This window comes from Mobula hypostoma, chromosome 18 (assembly GCF_963921235.1).
Source record: "Mobula hypostoma chromosome 18, sMobHyp1.1, whole genome shotgun sequence".
Lineage (NCBI taxonomy): Eukaryota > Metazoa > Chordata > Chondrichthyes > Myliobatiformes > Myliobatidae > Mobula > Mobula hypostoma.
The window spans coordinates 13,658,738-13,679,033 of NC_086114.1; the positions used below are offsets into that span (position 1 = coordinate 13,658,738).

General features: G+C 41.7%; 2 protein-coding genes across 3 annotated transcripts in view; one reads left to right on the plus strand and one right to left on the minus strand.

Annotated features, from left to right (window-relative positions):
- The window catches only part of ccdc33 (coiled-coil domain containing 33), a 355,995-nt gene extending 340,260 nt beyond the window's left edge, over positions 1–15,735 (plus strand). Inside the window, exons 18-23 of the mRNA XM_063070154.1 lie at positions 2,208–2,339; positions 4,136–4,220; positions 6,907–7,043; positions 8,329–8,412; positions 13,046–13,162; positions 15,412–15,735. Of these exons, the coding sequence (XP_062926224.1) occupies positions 2,208–2,339; positions 4,136–4,220; positions 6,907–7,043; positions 8,329–8,412; positions 13,046–13,162; positions 15,412–15,441 (585 nt within the window). The 3' untranslated portion in view covers positions 15,442–15,735. The remainder of the gene's footprint in view (positions 1–2,207; positions 2,340–4,135; positions 4,221–6,906; positions 7,044–8,328; positions 8,413–13,045; positions 13,163–15,411) is intronic.
- A 2,107-nt stretch (positions 15,736–17,842) lies between these two features.
- The window catches only part of LOC134358347 (cholesterol side-chain cleavage enzyme, mitochondrial-like), a 44,580-nt gene continuing 42,126 nt past the window's right edge, over positions 17,843–20,296 (minus strand). For both annotated transcript variants that reach the window (XM_063070470.1, XM_063070469.1), the window contains exon 9: positions 17,843–20,189. In XM_063070470.1, coding sequence (XP_062926540.1) covers positions 20,076–20,189 — 114 coding nt within the window. In that variant the 3' untranslated portion in view covers positions 17,843–20,075. The remainder of the gene's footprint in view (positions 20,190–20,296) is intronic.

Consider the following 20,296-nt stretch of genomic DNA (forward strand, 5'->3'; position numbering starts at 1 on the left):
CTATAGGATTTGTGCTTCATTGGCAAGGGTGACGTGCAGGGAATGGGATTGGTGGGGATATTAATTGGCATTTGAGAAGCTCTTGTTGAGTCCGTTTCTGGAACTTCTGACTTCCACGGTGCTGTTGTGCTGGGACCTCATGGATTTAGACCAGCGATGACAAAGGTATTTCTAACTTGGAAGGGTGTCAGGGAGGATGCAAGTGATGATTTACCTGAGGAGGATAGATTTGGACAGATGTGATTTGTATGTGTGGAAGGACATGCCATTATATTGCAAAGCAATTTATGGATAATTAGTGCTTGGCCGTGCTGTGATAGTGTCAGGAAACGTAGAGCAGGCTTGACCCAAAAGGAGAGCAGTGGAGGCAACTTAGCGGTGAGTGATAACTTTGATAATAAACTGCAATATAATAAGCCACGAGGTGCCACAAAACAAGAGAGAACAGATACAAAACACAAATGGCAACAAGGTAACTGAAGACTAGGAGCAACTGGATGAAGCTGGCTGGTTTGAGAAGTGAAGAAGGACTGTGGATCAGAGTTGGGTTTAAATAGGCTGCAGGCGATGAGTTATAAACGAGTGGCAGGTGATTCCTGTTGGCTGGGTGGAGAGTGGGAGAGTGCATATGCCAGCCTGACAGATAGGTTGTATGGTTTATGTGTATGGAACCCAAATATTAGGATGTTTAATGCAAACATGTTTAACATTTTCCATCAAAGTTGCTGGTGAACGCAGCAGGCCAAGCAGCATCTTGGGACGAAGGGCGTCCCAAGGACGAAGGGTCTCGGCCTGAAACGTCGACTGCGCCTCTTCCTATAGATGCTGCTTGGCCTGCTGCGTTCACCAGCAACTTTGATGTATGTTGCTTGAATTTCCAGCATCTGCAGAATTCCTGTTGTTAACATTTTCCAATTACTTTGGGAACAGGCTTCTTGCCATTTTAGAGTAACAGACTCAAAATACTGGAGGAACTGAGCAGGCCAGGTAGCATCTATGGAGAGGAATGATTGGTCAATGTTTTGGGCTGAGACCCTTCATTGTTTGACGAGGAAGACTTAATCTAGATGGAGATAGCCAGTATAGAATGGTGGAAGAAGAGGTGGTAGGTAATTGGTGGAGCCACTCTCTTCCCTCCACTTTTTTATACTGACTGGCGCCCCTCTATCTTTCAGTCCAGATGAAGGGTCTCAGCCTTTGTGTGCATTTTCAGAATCCAGCATCTTGGAATGAGAATCAGAATCAGGTTTATTATCACCGATATGTGTAATAACATTTGTTGTTTTGTGGCAGCAGTACAGTGCAATACATAAAATAAATTATAAATTTCAATAAGAAATATATACAAATAGGTAAACAAGTAGTGCAAAAAGAGAGCGGATATAGTGAGGTGGCATTCATGGGTTCATCCCTTAAGGAGTAATGAGAAAAGAACATGGCCTGGGTGTCGTGGATCTACTTGATATATGCTGCCTATTTGACGCATTGCTTTTTGAAGAGGTCTTCAATGGTGAGGCATTCATTAGTCTCATGAGACCATGGATTTGCACCTTGGAAAGTTTCCAGGGCGCAAGCCTGGGCAAGATTGTATGGAAGAGCAGCAGTTGCCCATGCTGCAGGTCTCCCCTCTCCACACCACCGATGTTGTCCAAGGGAAAGGCATTAGGACCCATACAGCTTGGCACTGGTGTCGTCGCAGAGTAATGTGTGGTTAAGTGCCTTGCTCAAGGACACACACGCTGCCTCAGCCAAGGCTCGAACTAGTGACCTTCAAATCACTAGGCGAACACCTTAATCACATGGCCATGTGCCAATACCAATGGTGAGGATATTATCACCTGTGATGGAATTGGCTGAGTTTTCCACCCTCTGCTGCTTTTTCTGATCCTGTGCAGTGGCTCCTGCATACAAAGCAGTGATGCTACCAGTCAGAATGCTCTCCATGGTACATTTGTAGAAATTTACTGGAGTCTTTGGTAGCTTACCAAATCTTACCAGACTCCTAATGAAATATAGTTACTGACATACCTTCTTCGTAATTATGTCGATATGTTGGGCCAGGATCGTTGGACTCTTGTGTCTGCAAGATATCCATGATCCACATATCTACAATTTAATCAAAGGGAATGAAGTAAACCACTGATACAGCTGGAAGAGTGTGGGTATCTGAGTCTCTAAGCTTTTGGTGTCTATGTCGATGATTACAGAAGAACGACCGTGAGACTGAACTCTTGCGCCTGCAGAAAGCCCATCAACAACAGCACGCAGCACTACAGAAGTACCAGGAAAAAATACGCAAGTCAAAGATTCTGGAAGACACCATACGGCAACAAGAAATGGTAACACTGGCTGTTCAAACTGTTTTAGTGTTTGAACTGTCACCTAGGGTTTAGAATAATTCTTCTGAATTTCTTTTTGGACTTGTTTTTACTCACCAACTTCCAGTTGTGGCCCTCTGTTTTGTACTTAAGTGTTTTACATTGTAACCTGCCCTGTGTTTTCTGTGAGTCAACATATGATTTTGACTACACTTACATATTTAGGATATTTAGGTTTATTCTTCTTACCACAAAAGAAGAGCAGAAAATCTCCCTGTGGTCATGTTTTTCTCACTTTTGTGGGCTGCAACTGCATACTTTATCAGACTATCAAAAGTCGCATGATTTTATAACACATCAGTAAAGTTACCCCTCAGCCTTATTTGCTCCAGAGGGAAAAAAGCTGTCATGTACCTTTTGCTAGGTCTTATAACAAAACAAAATAAACTCAGAGTGGATCTATTAAAAGTACATTTATTACTTGCCAAGGGAAGTCCATCTCCACTCCTCACAACGAATGGCAGGCATCACCTATGTTATAGCTTATGAAGTTCGTTTTTAGACAATTCTTTGGCTGTTATCTGTTCCAGCTGTCTCAGCCCCTCTCTCCCATTCAGCAGCTGCAGTCTTATTTCACTTCTGTTCAAGGCCACACAATACACCAATCTTCCCCTTCGTTACTTTCCTCTTGGTGACATAATGATCAGAACTTTACATGTCTTCAGTCACATATACACTTTGCCTATAGCAAAGCACTCCGGGATTTTGTCACGTTACAAGAATAAATACATGAAGATTCCAATGTTTCAAATTTATTTCCACAAAGCCCTAGCTTATCCATCCTCTTCTTTCAACTCAAGTTTTTCAGTTATAAGGAGAGCTGGATAGGCTGAGGCTTTTTTTGCCCCCTGGAGCAATGGAGGCTGAGGCAGTGATCTTGCAGAGATAAATAAAATCATAAGGTGGACGGTTACAGTCTTTTTCCCAGAGTAGGGTAGTAGGGTAGGGTAAAACTAGAGAGTATAGGTTTAAGGTTGGAGAGGAATGCTTTAAATAGGATCTCAGGGCCAATTTTTTCAACATGGAGAATGCTGGGAATGTGGAATGAGCTGCCCGGAGGAAGTGGTAGAGGTGGTACAGTTAAAAGACATTCAGACAGGTACATGATCATTGGAGATTACTGGAAATCCACACAACACACAAAATGCTGGAGGAACTCAGCAGGTTAGGGTGCATCTATGGAGGGGAATAAGCAGTCAACATTTTGGGCTGAGACCCTTCATAAGGACTGGAAAGGAAGGGGCTGATGCCAGAAGACGAAGACGAGGAGAGGGAAAGGAGGACAAGGTGGCAGATGATAGTTGAGATCATTTCCTAGGGAAGGTGGGTGCGTAGGGGAGGGTGTGGTGATCTAAAAAGCTTGGAGGTGAAAGGTGCCAGAGGTGAAAAGCCAAACAAGAAGGAATCTGATAGGAGAGAGCAGTGAACCATGGGAGAAAGGGAAGGAGGAGAGCACCAGAGGAAGCTGATGGCAGTTAAGGAGAAGAGAAGGGGTAAGAAGGGAGCCAAAATGGGGAATGAAAACGAGAGAAGGCAGAGAGAGGGAAAATTGATGTTCATAATGTTCATGGACAGGTACTTGAATAGGAAAGGTATTGGTCAAAAGTAGGCAAATGGGACTGGCTTGGGTTGGCAACTTGCTTGCCCTAGATGAGTTGGGCCTGTTGAGGACACTGTGTTAGATTTTGCAGAATAACACCCTACCCCATCCATGTGAACAGCTTCTAATGGATCTCTGTGTTGCTTTCATATTGCAGATTATCGAGAAAATGGAGAATATTTTAGATAAGAAATTGAAAGAGAGACGAAGGGAAGGGCATGGTGTTTCCATAAAACACACAGGTAAGTTAATTGGGACATGATAAAGGAGTGAGAGTAGGCCATTTGGCCCCTCAAATGTGCGCTGTCCATCACAGTCACAGCAGGCTTGCAACTTCAAATTAACCTGCATATCTTTGGGATGTTGAAGGAAAAAGGAGCACCCAGAGAAAACCAGCACAGTCACACAGAAAACACCAGGTCATTCCAGCTGCAAGGCAGTGGCTCTACCTGTTGTGCAACTGTGCAAAGCCAAATTGTTGGACTCATTGGCCTGACCCTTGGTTTTGTTCTTCACTTATGGGGGGAGCAAGGATCAAGGATAACTCAATTTGCCATGTACTCTGTGACCACTGGATTAGGTAATGACCTGTACACCTGGTCATCAATGAAAACTTATAAACAGCCAGACTTGTGGCAGCAACTCAATGCATAAAAGCATGCCGACATGGTCAAGAGGTTCCATTGTTCTTGATACCAAAGTTCACAGTTCAGAGTAAACTAATTATCAAAGTATGTATCTGTCACCATATACAACCCTGAGATTCATTTTTTTAAACACAATTACAGTCAATACAAAAAACACAATTGAATCAACATAAGACCGCACCCAGCAGGATGGACAAACAACCAATGTGCAAATAAAAACAACAAACTGTGCAAATACAAGAAGAAAGCTAAAAAATAAATAATCAGATTGATAAAGAGATAAATAAATATTGAAAACATGAGATGAAGTGTCCTTGAAAGTGAGCCTATAGGTTGTAAGAACAGTTCAATGATGGAATGAGTGAAGTTATCCCTTCTGATTCGAGAGCCTGATGATTGATGGGTAATAGCTGTTCCCAGACCTGTGGTGTGAGTCCTGAGGTTCCTGTACCTTCTTTCTGATGGCATCAGCAATAAGAGAGCGTGGCCTGGATAGTGGGGGCCCTTGATGATGGATGCTGCTTTCCTGTGACTGCAGTCGTTATATTTCTGCTCAATGGTGGGAGGGATTTACCTGTGATAGACTGGGCCATATTCACTATTTTTTGTTGGCTTTTCCGTACAAGGGTATTGGTGGTTTCTTACCAGGCTGTGACGTAACCAGTCAATGTACTCTCCACCACACATCTATACCTCTACTTTCTTAGAAGTTTACGAAGATTCAGCATGTTATCTAAATCTTTGACAAACTTCTATAGATGTGTGGTGGAGAGTACATTGACTGGTTACATCACAGCCTGGTAAGAAACCACCAATACCCTTGTACTGAAAAGCCTACAAAAAAGTAGTGAATACATGCTTTCTTCATAATAGCTCTTACGTGCTGGAACCAGGGCAGATCCTCTGAAATGATAATAAGGTTCGTCCACCGTCATCGATGAAGACCTCGACACCATTAGTACTTTTTACGAGGTCGAGTTGCTAGCTCGACGCTCAACCCAGCACGGATGGAGAGCGTGCAAGGGAGCTGGCTGGATTCGAACTCAGGATCTCTCACCCCAAAGTCCAGTGCTGATGCCGCTACGCCACCAACCGGCTTGATGGTGTCGAGACTAGCGCTTGATTTGGATTTAAGTGAGGGAGAGTTGCGCAGCGTCAGCCCCACTCTCTCTTCCCAATTCCCATCTGGATCCAGTGGCAAGACAAGAGTCGAGACGGCTGGAGATGAGACTAGGCGCAGTGGATGACCAGGACATCTTCTGTGTCTTGTCCTGCTCTACATGTTCCACGACGCTTGCAGAGACCGCCTTCTTGACTGTTGGACCTTCCATTGGTCTCGTCCGCTCAATCCGCCAGAGTCTGTCTTCACATGCTGGGATAGACATCTCCCTATCTCACCGAAGGTTTGAGATCCATCGGCTACCCTCACCTGGTTTAGCCAGCTTGTCGAAGCCGTTGCCCTGAGTGTGGCCGCTGTCGCATGCAAACAGCTACGGGGAGCCACAGGTGAGAGCTGAGTGCCAGGTGGGGACCAAAGGTGGACAAACCGCCCTGAGAAGGATGCGACATGTTTCCCCACCAGAGGTGCTACCCCTCCCTGACGCCCCATACACCCCGAAATGATAATACTAAGGAATTTAAAGTTGCTGACCCTCTTCATCTCTAATCCCCTGATGAGGACTGGCTCACGGAACTCCGGTTTCCTTCTCCTGAAATAAATGACTACCTCCTTGGTTTTGCTGACATTGAGTGAAAAGTTGTTGAGGCACCTGTCAGCTAGATTTTCAACCTCCCTCCTATATGCTGATTCATCACAACCTTTGGTTCAGCCAACACAGGTGGTGCTATAAACAATTACAAAGAATGAAGATTTATATAAAGTTAGAGTTTAAAATATAGATATGGAATAAAATGTGCAGCATTTATATAAATATATATTCATAATGCAAACAGCATTATAAAAAGTGCAGTGACATGACAGGGTAATAGATAGAGGGGAGTCTGGGGATGGTTGATCAGATTAACTGCCCGGAAGAAGAAACTTTTAAGATGGCATGAAGTTTTTGTTTTAATTATCCTATAGTGCTAGTAAATTTTAATAAAACTTAACACTTAATGAAATTTACGGCCACTTTTTCTGGGCTTGTTAATAGTTTTAAAATGTAGAATTTAAATGTCTGTGATGTTAACTATTTTATATAAGCGGGCAGTAGAGCTGGTTGTGGGATTGAATGGCCATTGTCTATATGGGAGAATCCTTAGTCAGTCTGCCTCTGATTAGGAGCTGCTGAAGACACTGTGAAGAAGGAGGTGGAGATGGTGTTGCTAGCGGAGAACGCACGGCTGCGGGAAGAACTGGGACGGCTACGAATACAGCCTGGACCTATTATCGTCCAGCAGCCAGTTCACTCTGTCAAGGTAAGGTTGATCTAAGGAAAGGGCCAAGACATAAAATACAAAGGGAACAGGAAGCACCTTGCCCCACAGGGTCAATACTGGGGGGTTGTGGTACAGTGAAACACATCATCATATCGAATCATATCAGTGGGGATTGAGCTTGGCTTCCCACAAGTGTCATTACACTTCCAACATCAACATGAGGCAGCACGGTAGCATAGCAGTTAGTTTAACACTTTACATCATGAGCAATCATATTTCAATTCCTATCATGGTCTGTAAGAAGTTTGTATGTTCTCCCCATGTGGGTTTCCTCAGCGTGCTTTGGTTTCCTCCCACATCCCAAAGATGCAGATTAGTAGGTTTGTTATTCACTCATTGGGCTGGAAGGGTCTGTAACTGTGCTGTACCTCTAAATTATGAAAAATAGCATGGCTCACTAACCCTAATTGTGCAGTGGATTGTGGTTGGAAGCTGGAGCACCCAGTGAAACCCCTTGCAGTCACGGGGAGAATGTATAAACTCCTGACAGACAATGGCAAGAAATGTTGTAAAGTGAAGTGATAATCACTATGCAACATTGTCACAATTGGATGAAAAGAAGAAGAGATCTATCACCCAGAGAAGTTTGATACTCAACTCGTTGAATGATGGATGCACAAACACTTAAAAATATACAACTTAAATACGACTTAGATGTGGTCTTGAGGAGCTGTGACCTGCAGAATTAAGGCCTCAGTACTTGGTTAGTACAAACAAGATGGGTAGAAGGTCTCCCATGACATGGATTTTCCGTGATTTCATCGACTACGGAATGACTAACAAGGTTTTGGAATATTTTATTCAATTGTGATTAGAAGAAGATTAGCTTTATTTGTCATGTATGGTGGGAAATGAACAGTTGACATTTTGGGCTGAGACCCTTTATCAGAGTTTTGATGAAGGGTCTTGGCCTAAAATGTCAACTGTTTATGCACCTCTATAGAGTTTCTCCACAGAATATCTTGTGTTTTTAAACATTTTTCTCCTGGGTTTTGCCTGCAGCTTTAACTCAGAAATGAAATCCCCTTTCCAGCAACTCTAAGACAACCTTAAACATCTGACCTCCTACAACATGAAATAATATCTCAGTATCTGTGACAATAATAATGAACCGATCAAAACCAATGCCTTATTGTGGCAACATTGCACAATGCTCCTGTCTATTCTCTGGTTTTATCTCAGATTCCCTGCATTTCTAATTTCACCCTTTATGAGCGAATCCTCCAACTACAAATTCAAAGCAACTGCCTGCTCTTCCTTACAGGAATCCTTGGCCAAGTCAGAGAAATTAAATTTGCTGGTGCAGTTGGACAAAGCTCAGGGACGTGTCCAAACACTGGAGACTCTGGTATGTACACTTTATTAGTACACCTGCAAACCTGCTCGCTAATGCAAATATCTAATCAGCCAATCAGGACAGCAACTCAATGCATAAAAGCATGCAGTAATGGTCAAGAGATTCAGTTGTTGTTCAGACCAAACACCAGAATGGGGAAGAAATGTGATCTAAGTGACTTTGACAGTGGAATGATTGTTGCTGCCAGGTGGGATGGTTTGAGTTTCTCAGAAACGACTGATCTCCTTGAGTTTTCACACACAACGTTCTCTAGAGGTTAAAACAAAAGACGTGCAGTGAGTGGCAGTTCTGTGGGTGAAACACCTTGTTAATGAGGGAAGTCAGAGGAGAATGGGTAGACTGGTTCAAGCTGACGGGAAGACAACAGTAACTCAAATAACAGCGTGTTACAACAGTGGGGTTCAGAAGAACATTTCTGAATGCACAACATGTTGAATATTGAAGTGGATGGGCTACATCAGCAGAAGACTGGAACATACACTCAGTGACCACGTTATTAGGTACATTCTGGTAGGTTTGAAATGGTGCTTCCAGGAAGACCACTCCCACGAAACCACTTGTTTTTTTTTTCTCTCTGAACAATCCAGTATCTCAAGATCACCAATACAGATGCACACTTCTTAAAGTACATAAATGTAAATTCCCAGATGCAATTAATAAGTATGGAGCCACATCCTCAAATCAGTAACAAAAACAGGAAATATGGAAACACTCAGCAGGTCAGGCAGCATTTGTGGGAAGAGAAATATAATGAATTTTTCCAGTCTGAGATCTTTTGACAGAATCGATAAAGGTCTTTGACCCAAAAACATGAATTATTTTTGTGTTTATGATAGTTCAGGTTTCCAGTATCTGTAGTTTCTTTTTCTTGGTTTTCTTCCAATCAGTTGTCAAGGCCTTTAGTTATTACTCCAATAACCAGCACAGGCACAGCTCTCCCCACCACTGAGCACAGCCTTGCTCTAATGCAGTAACCAGAACTGGATGTGATACTCCAGCCCAACTAGAATTTTATAAAGCTGCAACATAACTTCCTGTCTCTTAAACTCAATTCCTCAACCAATATATATAAGCATGCTATATGCCTCAGAAACATAGAAACATAGAAAACAATACAGGCCCTTCGGCTTACAAAGCTGTGCCAAACATGTCCTTGCCTTAGAAATTACCTAGGTTTACCCATAGCCCTCTATTTTTCTGAGCTTCATGTACCTGTCCAGGAGTCTCTTAAAAGACCCTATGGTATCTACTTCCACCACCGTCACCAGCAGCCCATTCCACGCACTCACCACTCTCTGCGTAAAAAACTTAGCCTTCTTTACCACCGTATCAACTTTCATTGAGCTATGGACTTGGACACCAAGATCGCAATGCACGTCAACATTTTAAGGGTCTTGCCACTGTCAGCGTAATGTCTCTTTCACATTTGGCCGGATCACATGGGCTGCTATCTCCACGCCCATACCTGCAACTAATTTATATCCTTCAGTATCCTTTGCCAGGCTGCTGTGCTCCTCACAACACTATCAATCTTTGTATCAAGTGCAAACTTACTAATCCACCCGACTACATTTTCATCCAGGTCATTTATATACATCACAAACAACAGATGTCCCTGTACAGGTGCCTGCAGAACACCACTAACCACAGACCACCAGTTCGAATAAGCTCCTTAACCACCACCTTCTGCCCTCTAAGGGCAAGGCAGTTCTGAATCCAAGCGGCCAATTCACCATGGATCCCATGCATCTTAATCTTCTGGATGAACATCCCATGAAGGACCTTGTCAAATGCCTTACTAAAATCCGTGTAGACAGCTTCCACAGCTCTACCTTCATCACATACTTGAAAAACTCATCAAATTAGTAGGATATGACTTGCCTGCACAGAGCCATTTTGATTGTCACTAAGTAAGCCATAGTTTTCTAAATACTCATAAATCGTATTCCTTCAAATTCTCTCCAGTGATTCCCTATCATTGACATCAGACTCACTGGTAACAATTTCCAGGATTATCCCTATTCCCTTCTTGGAAAAGGGAATAAGGTTAGCTACTTGCCAGTCCTCTGGGACCTTACATGAAGCTAGAGAAGACACAATGATATTGGCTGGTGCTTCAGCCATCTCATGCCTTGCTTTCCTCAGTCACCTGGGATATATCCCATCAGGCCCTGGGGTTTTAACCTACTTTAAAGTTTTTTAAAAGACACAACACTACCTCCTTCTTTATCTCAAAATGGCAAATTAGCATGCTGCACACTGATCTCCCAACTCTCCATGTCTTTCTCTTTGATAAAACTGACATGAAGTACTCATTTAAGACCTCACCCATATCTTCCATCTCAAAGCACATGTTTCCTCCTTTATCCGTGATGGTGCCAATCACTCCCTAGTTATCCTCTTGCCTTGATATATAGAATGCAATTGGATTCTTTTTAATCCTTCAAGGCACTTCCTGGATTTCATAATTCCCTTCTTGAGTTCTTTTCTGACTTCTTTATAATCCTTAAGGACTCTTATTGGTTTTAGCTTCGTAAACCTTACGTATGTTTCCTTTCTCTTCTTGACTACATTTATCAGCTCCAACGTTCTTTTCCATCCTTATTCATCCTTATCATCCTTGTCCTTGCTTCTTACCGGAACATGCTGTACTTGTCCTGCAATTTCTACACAATTGGTCTTTAAGCTCCATCCTCGCATCAGATAAGGACTTGCCGCAAAACAGCTGTTCCCAATTAATTCTCCCCAGTAGCTGCCTGATGTAATTTGTGCTGCTCCAATTTAATTCTGTCCCGCTAGGTCCACACTTACCTATAGCTACAGTAAACTTTAAGAAGTGCCCTGTTTTCCCATTGACCAAGGTCGTTACCCAACACCAGATCCAGTATCTCCTCTGTTGGACTATATACATACTGATTTAAGAAACCCTCCTAGATGTGCCTAACAAATTCTGTGCCATCTAAACGTCCTACCACTAGGGATGTCCTAATCTCTGTTAGGGAAGTTGAAGTCACCCACTATAACAACCCTGTTTTTCTTACATCTTTCTTAATTTGCCTGCATATCTGTTCCTATGTGACCCACAGGTTATTGAGGGTCTGTAATTATAATCTCATAAGAGTGGTAGAAACTTTCTTATTTTTAAGTTCTGTCCATATTAACACAGAGGGCCCTCCATTATGTCCTTTCTGAATGCAGCTGTGATATTGTCCTGATTAATAGCACAACTCCACCCCTCCCTCCCCCACAACCACCCATACTCCTTTTTACCTACTTCTCTATCTTTTCAAAGACATCAAAATCCTGGAACTTTAAGCACCCACTCCTATCCCTCTCTCAACTAAGTTTCTGCTATGGCCACCTTATCATAGTTCCATGTACTGATCCATGCTCTAAAATCATCACCCTTAATCATAATACTCCTAGCATTAAAAATACACTTTTCATCCTGTCCACCCCACCTTGTTTCTGCTTGTTCTTACCAATTGTGACATCTACCGTCCTCTAAGTCCTTCCGCTTTCTTTCCTGACGTGCTGATTCACATCCTCTGCCAGATTAGTTTATTTACAACTGTACTTGAAATATCCACATGATGTGTTGGAAGTACACCAGACTGTTCGAATAAGAAACTCCGCTTTGCGAAATACTGAAACTGTGCTATATGTTTATGGTGCTGCTGTAAGCAAGATTTTAATTGTACCTTTGCATGCATGTACTCATGCATTTGAGAGTAAATTTAACTTTGACTTGTCTGTGGTGGTCAGCGCGATCATGTTTGCTATTGTGTGCTGGGGCAGCAGCCTGAGGGTAGCAGTCACCAACAGAAGCAACAAACTCATTCGTAAGGCCAATGATGTTGAGGGGATGGAACTGGACTCTCTGACGGTGATGTCTGAAAAGAGGATGCTGTCCAAGTTGCATGCCATCTTGGACAATGTCTCCCATCCACTACATAATGGACTGGTTGGGCACAGGCGTATATTCAGCCAGAGACTCATTCCACTGAGATGCAACACTGAGCGTCATAGGAAGTCATTCCTGCCTGTGGCCATCAAACTTTACAACTCCTCCCTTGGAGAGTCAGACACGCTGAGCCAATAGGCTGGTCCTGGACTTATTTCCTGGCATAATTTACATATTACTATTTAATTATTTATGGTTTTATTACTATTTAATTATTTATGGTGCAACTGTAACAAAAACCAATTTCCCTCGGGATCAATAAAGTATGACTATGACTATGTACTTGTGAGTATTACCACCAATTTCTGTTCATATTTTAGACTCCAGTGCAAATTGAAACCAACCACATATCATTTAGCAAAGTGGCCTCATTGTCACTGGGTATATTTAATGCCGATGTTGATAAGTTCTTGAATAGTAAAGGCATCAAAGGTTACAAAGAAAGGACAGGAAAGTGGGATTGAAAGGGATGATGAACCAGCCATAATAGAATGGAGGAGAAAGGTCAGTGAGCCAAATGGCCTAAGTCTGCTCCTATATCTTATGTGACAATAAAGTCTCAAAGTCAGTCTTGGCCTCATTGAAATGCAAAATTATTTGTGATTCAGGATGGCTTGATGGTTCAAATGAGCTAGTGACTGACATGCAGTTTCTTTGTAGTTGGAGGAGAACTTGCGGAAATGGGGACGAGAGAAGCAAAGTATGTTGACAAGGCTGTCTGAGCAAGAACATGGTTTCACCAGAACCTCCACCATGGTGTTCCATGATTTTCCTTTGGTGAGTGGAGCTCTTTGCCTCTTAATGTTTGACTGTTGCAAACTTAATAATACCTTCTTTAACCGCGAATCCCAAGTAAGCTAGAGCTCTTCTGGGTAAAATTTATAAACAAATCCCAAGGCCGGTGCCACCATGGCCAATCCAATACTGACTCAGCTACAACCAATCCAACCATGGCCAACCCTACCGTAACCAATCCTGCTATGGCCAGTCTGTTTCCAACCCAATCAAGGGCAGTCCAACCACAACCTGATCACAATCAATCTGGCCAAAGCAAGGCCTGAGCCAACTGAATCTCACATAAATAGCCCATCAGGCTCAGATGAGGAATCTAAGCCCGGGCAAAAAGGACCAGATTGGTAACTGCCTAAAGTAAAGAGAATGGTTAAGAATTTAATAAAGATATGATTAGATGTAAGTTCAGTAGTAATATTTCCCACAGTTTATGGGCCCTAGAACAAAATGATATAAAATTTACAGCACACAAAATAGACACTGGGTGCATCCAATCCATACCAGTGTTTATACTGCCCACAAGCTCCCCTCACCCTGAATTCATCTGCCCCATATCCATCTCCCTCCCCACCATCCAGGCCATTCTCTCTTCTTATTGCTGTCATCGGAAAGGAGGTACAGGAGCCTTAGAATCACAAACACAAGAAAATCTGCAGATGCTGGAAGTCCAAGTGACACACACAAAATGCTGGAGGAACTCAGCAGGCCGGGCAGCATCTATGGAACAGAGTAAACAGTCAGCGTTTTGGGCTGAGACCCTCCATCAGGACCTGATGCTACCTGGCCTGCTGAGTTCCTCCGGCATTTTGTGTGTGTTGTTCACAGGAGCTTTAGATCCCATATCACCAGGTTCAGGAACAGTTATCTTTCAACCATCAGGATCCTGAACCAGTGCTGATAACTCACATCAACACTTGACTCACTTTCAATGACTACAAATCCTGTTCTCAATATTTATTTATTTAGTATTTGCAGTTCGTCTCCTTTTGCATATTAGTTGTTTGTCTTTGTATGTAGCTTTTTTTCATTGATTCTATAGCATTTCTCTGTTCTATTGTGAATGCCTGCAAGAAAATGAATCTCAGGGTAGTATATAGTGATATATATGTACTTTGATAATAGATTTACTTTGATATTTTTGATATACTTTGATACTTTACTTGAATATTTGAATCCTTCATGGGTTTACCCAGCCACCCTTTATATATTGTTCCTTCAAAGCCACAGTCTCTGAAACTCTGTACCAAACTCAATGTGGGCCACTCTGACAGGCCCTCCCAACCTAGATGCTCAGGGGCATCAGGCAATAGAAATACTATCACTGCAGCTACCTCTCCAAGTCTTACGCACAGACACTTAAACAGATTGCTGTGCTGTCATCACCATTGTGTTTAATTGCCGAAACCCACCACTCCCTCACTGCTGCCCACCCTGTAGCACTGTGGTAACACCTCTTGACAAATAAGACTGAAGTGGTTTATTGACATTACTCTGAAGGCGAAATAGGAATGGGGAATAAATTTTAGCCTTTCCCTTACCCTGAAATTGCCTCAATCACTCCCTGTGGATGCAGGTTGTGTTTGAATTGCAAAGTTTCTCCTGCATTCTGTTTGTATTTACTAGCTACCTTGTTTCAGTACTCCCTCAGTTAGGACTAGCCACATATCATAGAACATAGCAGTGCAGCACAGTACAAGCTGTTCGGTCCATGAAATTGTGCCGACCTTTTCACCTATTCTAAGATCAATCTAACCTTTCCTTCCACATAGCCCCCTATTTTTCTTACATCCTTGTGCCTACCTAACAGTCTCTTAAATGTCTCTAATGTATCTGCCTCCACTACCACCCCTGGCAGCACATTCCACACACTCACCACTCACGATGTAAAAAATCTACCTCTAACATCCCCCTACAATTACCTCCAGTCACCTTAAAGTTATGCCCTCTCTTATTAGCCATTTCTGCCCTGGGAAACATTCTCAGGACGTCCATTTGATCTTTGGTTCTGATCATCCTGTATACCTCTGTAAAGTCACCTCTCATCTTTCTTCATTCCAAAAAGAAAAACCCTGCCTTGCTCAACCCATCCCTATAAAAAACACACTCTCTAATCCAGGCACCATCCTGATAAATCTCATTTGCATCCACAGAAAGCTTCCACAGCCTTCCTGTATGAAAGCAGCAGTGTAGCAACCTAGAGACTTTGCTAATATTTTCTTATTCAATTTTGACAGAAACATGCTTCAGATTTACATCTGAGCTGAAACTGATATGGGATGCTTGGTCCTGGATTTCAGAGGCACTGTCAGAGGATATTTCAACCGAATGCATGGTTATATTTAAAGCAATGACAGTGGCAAGTAACTAATTTGTTGATTAAACCAACACCATTTAAAAAAGAGGATATAATTTCTGCTTTTTTATTTAAGGATCAGGTTATTTTTGCACTTGGAACACTGACAGAGAAAAACTAAATGTAAAGGAATTTTATAGCTATTTTTGCCAAAGTGAAAATGTAAATTATTAATTTTTGATATGTGTGTTTATTGATTTGTAGAATGACCAGTATAACTATTCTACCTTGTGGAAAAATTGTTTATGCAGTTTCACACATTAATAAAATATGATCTAATAAAGATCTGCAATAGTTTAGCTTTTTTTTTTATAAATTCAGAAGGGGTGAAAAGCATTATAGTGTATTTATACACTTGGGGTCTGAGACTAGATGACACTTTATTCATCTCTTGGAGAGTACAACACCTCTAGTTCACCGTTCCCAAACTGGAGTCCACAGACCCCTCAGTTACTGGTAGGGGTCCATGGCAGAAAAAAGGTTGGGAACGCCTACTCTGTTATATGTTGATCTTTATGTTAGAGACTCCAAGCTCAGTCTTCTAATGGTTAGAATGTGGATGACGTCATCCTTTGATGTTATCTGGCAGGATGGAGCATTTGGTGGGGTCTTTGATGTCATTGCTGTAATAGATGGACGTGGTTATAGCAGCAGTACTGTCTAATCCTGTTCCACTCCACCGTTTACTTCCCTCTTTGTAGCCATAGTCACTTCCACTCTCCTGTTCATCTCCTGTTGCTACCTTTTTACTTCTGATTGAGTCTTTCAACACATTCATGGAGTCACAGAGTAATTCAGCACAGATGCAAGCCCTTCAGTCCAACTTACCCATGTGGACCAAGCAGCTCATCTAGCCCCATTGCCCATATCCCTCCTTTTCCTATCCAACTTTCTCAATTGCTTCCTCTAGCAGCTCGTCCCATATACCCACCACTGAATGTGTGAAGAAATTACTCTTTTAAATCTTTCCATTCTCACCTTAAACCTATGCCCTCTAGTTTTTGCTTCCCTTTCTCTGGGAAAAAGACTGTGTGCATTCACCCCATCTGTGTGCATGTTGTGATTTTATACACCTCTATAACATCACCCATCAGTTTCCTACGTTCCAGTAAATGAAGGGTGACACAATAGCATAGTGTTTAGACCATAAGATGTAGGAGCAAAAGTAGGCCATTTAGCCAATCGAGTATTTAGCGTGACATTTTACAGTGCCAGTGATCTGGGTTCATTTTCCACTGCTGTCTGCAAATAATTTGTATGCTCTTTCCTTGTGGATTTCCTCCCACATTCCAGCAATGTACAGGTTAGGCTGATATGTTGGCACCAGAAGCATGGTGACACTCGCTGGCTGTCCCAAGCACACTCCTGGACTGTGTTGGCTGTTGGTGCAAAACATTGCATTTCACTGTGTGTTGTAATGTACATGTGACAAAGAAAGCTAATCTTTAAAATCCTAGCCTGTCTGCCCTCGAGCTCTGGGGACATGCTCATAATAATCTCATAGGTTCCTCATAGTCTCCCCTCTATCAAGTGAAAGTCACTCCAAGGCCCAGTTAATTAACACCCTTAAATTTGATTGGCCTCTTTGCCACCTGTTTAAGAAACGCCCCACTTTAATAGAGACAAGAGATTCTGCAGACGCTGGAAATCTGGAGCAACACATACAAAATGTTGGAGGAACTCAGCAGGTCAGGTAGCATCTATGGAAAGAATGAATAGTTGATGTTTTGGGCTGAGACTCTTCATCAGGACTGGAAAGAAAGAGATAGGAATCAGAATGAAAGTTGGGGTGGGGGGGGGGGGAAGGAATTCTAGGACCTGAGTTATAGGGAGAGGTAGATCAGACTAGGAACTGCTGGTTGATAGGTGAGTCCAGCTGAGAAGGGTTAGAGGGGCAACACCTCATATTCTTTCTTGGTAGTCTCCTTTCTGACAGCATCAACATCGATTTCTCCCCTCTGTCCTCCCTTTTTGTTTTCACTTCTCTTTCCCTGCCTTTTCTATCCCCCACAACTTCCTCTCTCTGGTTCCTCACCTCCTTCCATTTATTCCATGGGCTACTGTCAAATTCCTTCCTCTTCAGCCCTTTGTCTCCACCTATTACCTCCCAGCTTCTCATATTATCCCCTTCCCCACAACCCCCCACCCCCAACACCTTCCTATCTTACCCTCAGACAGAGAGCCAAAGTCTGAATGAATGGATTGGAGGGGTGGGGCAAGGGGAGGCATACGAAATGATGGGTGAACAGGTGAATAAAGCAAATATTAAGGTGTGTACTTCTCTAGTCTTTGATTTTGTTAAACAAACCCTTGGCACTTTTAATAGCTTTTAGTTTGATAAGTAATAATGACAAAGTTATGAAAATATATAAAGATCACAATGTACAAGTTAAAATTTTCAGACAAAGAGCATACACATTAGGAACTGAAATTGGTCTTTCAACCCCTCGTTCCTGTTCAGTTACTTAGTAAGATTGAGGTTGATGTGATTGTCACTTGAATATTCTTGGTTCTCATAAGTCACTGAATGATAGAAAGACAGTAAAACTTTATTTTAAATTCAAAAGGTTACTATTTTATGAAACAATTTTAAAACAATTTTTTTGGTGTCATATACACCCAACATTGATACATAATACCCACCATTATCACTGCCATTCAAATTATCTTGGTTTACAAGTTATCAAGAAAGATAGATGAGGCAAAAAAAATCAAAAATATCTTACATATTTTGTTTCTAATCTAACAATAACATGTCAATAGAATAATTTTTTGAACTTAAAGTGATTATTATTATTGATGGTTGGTGTGGACATTGTTTCTTTGATTCATCTCTCCAGAATTGTCTGATAATCATTTAGACCCTTTAACCACATCAGGACATCCAAAACTGTTTTCCAGCTAGCGCTTTGCAACGTAGGAATCACAGGAACAATATTATGCACAGCACTTCCTCAAACAAGTGACAGTGAGATACACACACAAAATGCTAGAGGATCTTAGCAAGTTAGACAGCATCTGTGGAAGTGAATAAACAATTGACATTATGGGTGCAGAACCTTCATCAGAATAATGAGATAGTCTAGCTTTATTAATATTTGATGGTTGACCAGTGTGTTGGGGATTAATTTCCTGAAATAATGCTTTGAAGTATCAAAACTTCTTATCCAAAACATACTTCTTCTGCCAATAGAACACAATTTCCATACTGTATTGCAATGTTAGCTTGGGTTTTTGCTCGTCTCTGAAGTGATACCGTGAAAACTTGCACAAGCGGTAACAGTGCTAGTAACATAACACAGTCAATATACAGAGCACTTTCTTTGAACATATCATGTTGAAATCAATACTAGCAACATGCAGGAAATATTCTTCTAGTGTTTCATTTCAAAATAACTGCATATATATATTAGGCACAAAGTATTTATAAGCTTTAAAATGGAAAACTCTCTTATATAATTATATTTAGGCACCACCGTAGTGTAGTGGTCAGTGCGACGATGTTACATCCCAGACCATTCTGGAGTTCAAAGATCAATGCTGGTGCCATTCTTTAAGGAGTCTCTGTACGTCCTTCCCATTCAATGAATGGGATTTCCCTGGGTGCAGTGGTTTCCTCTCAGAGACTGGGTAGGTCAACTGGTCATTGTAAATTGTCCCGTGATTAGGTTAGGGTTAATCAGGGTTATGGGGTTGCAGGGGCAGCATGGCTCGAAGCGCTGGAAGGGCTGCATCACTAAATAAATGAATTTTATAAATTTCATTTTATTTAGAAATACAGTGTGGAACAGGCCCTTTCGGCCCCATGAGCCACACTGCTCAGCAACTCACCGATTTAACCCCTAGCCTAATCACAGGAAAATTTACAATTAACGTACTAACCAGCATGCTTTTGGACTGTGTACAAGATATAAAATAGTTTGCCAGACTTTGTGGCCCTAATAAGTCATAAATTATGATAAGTGAAGTAACAATATAATGGCGTGATTCCCTACATTTTGTTCAATCACGATAAGGATGGAAACACAAGAACTGTATTTTTCCCATTCTGCTCACCTGTTTACCCACAATAAATTTTTGACTGTATTACACAGAGCACCAAGAGGAAACATTATAGCTTAGTGTTCACGCAGAATATTGTGAGCACAGTGGGGAAAACGTAGTTCTTGCTGGCTTATATTGGGTTTCTATTCTCATCACAAGTGAACAAACAGTAGGACATCCAACCTCATGTAGTTAGTTAAACATGCTAATGTTAGCAAGGAGGTGGTACAATTACAATGTTTCATAAAGCTATTTGGACAGGTACGTGGGTAGGGAAGTTTAAAGGGAAATCAGTCAAATGCAAGCAAGTAACTCAGATCGGCAGCTTGGTTGGCATGAATGAGTTGAGCTGAAAGATCTGGTTTCATGCTATATATCTCTCTGGCTCTAAAATGCATTGACACAGACATATACCATTATATTAACCCATTACTGGTTAAACAGAATTTTTCAAGACTAATGAAAGGAAAACCTCATTACAGAAACATATTCCATTTCTCTTCATTTGATGGCCTTGAACTTTAGGACAATGGGTTTGTCAGGGATAAGGATCAAGCTGAACGTGGATTTCACCTCAGTCGTTAGATCAGTTTCAATCTGAAAGTTTTGGAGCATCTAAAAGAAAACAAAATGATCACAGACATAATTATTACTGTGTTTTTTAAAACTAACTTAAACTTAACATATGATTTAAAAAGAAGACAATAATTTCCCTATGCTTG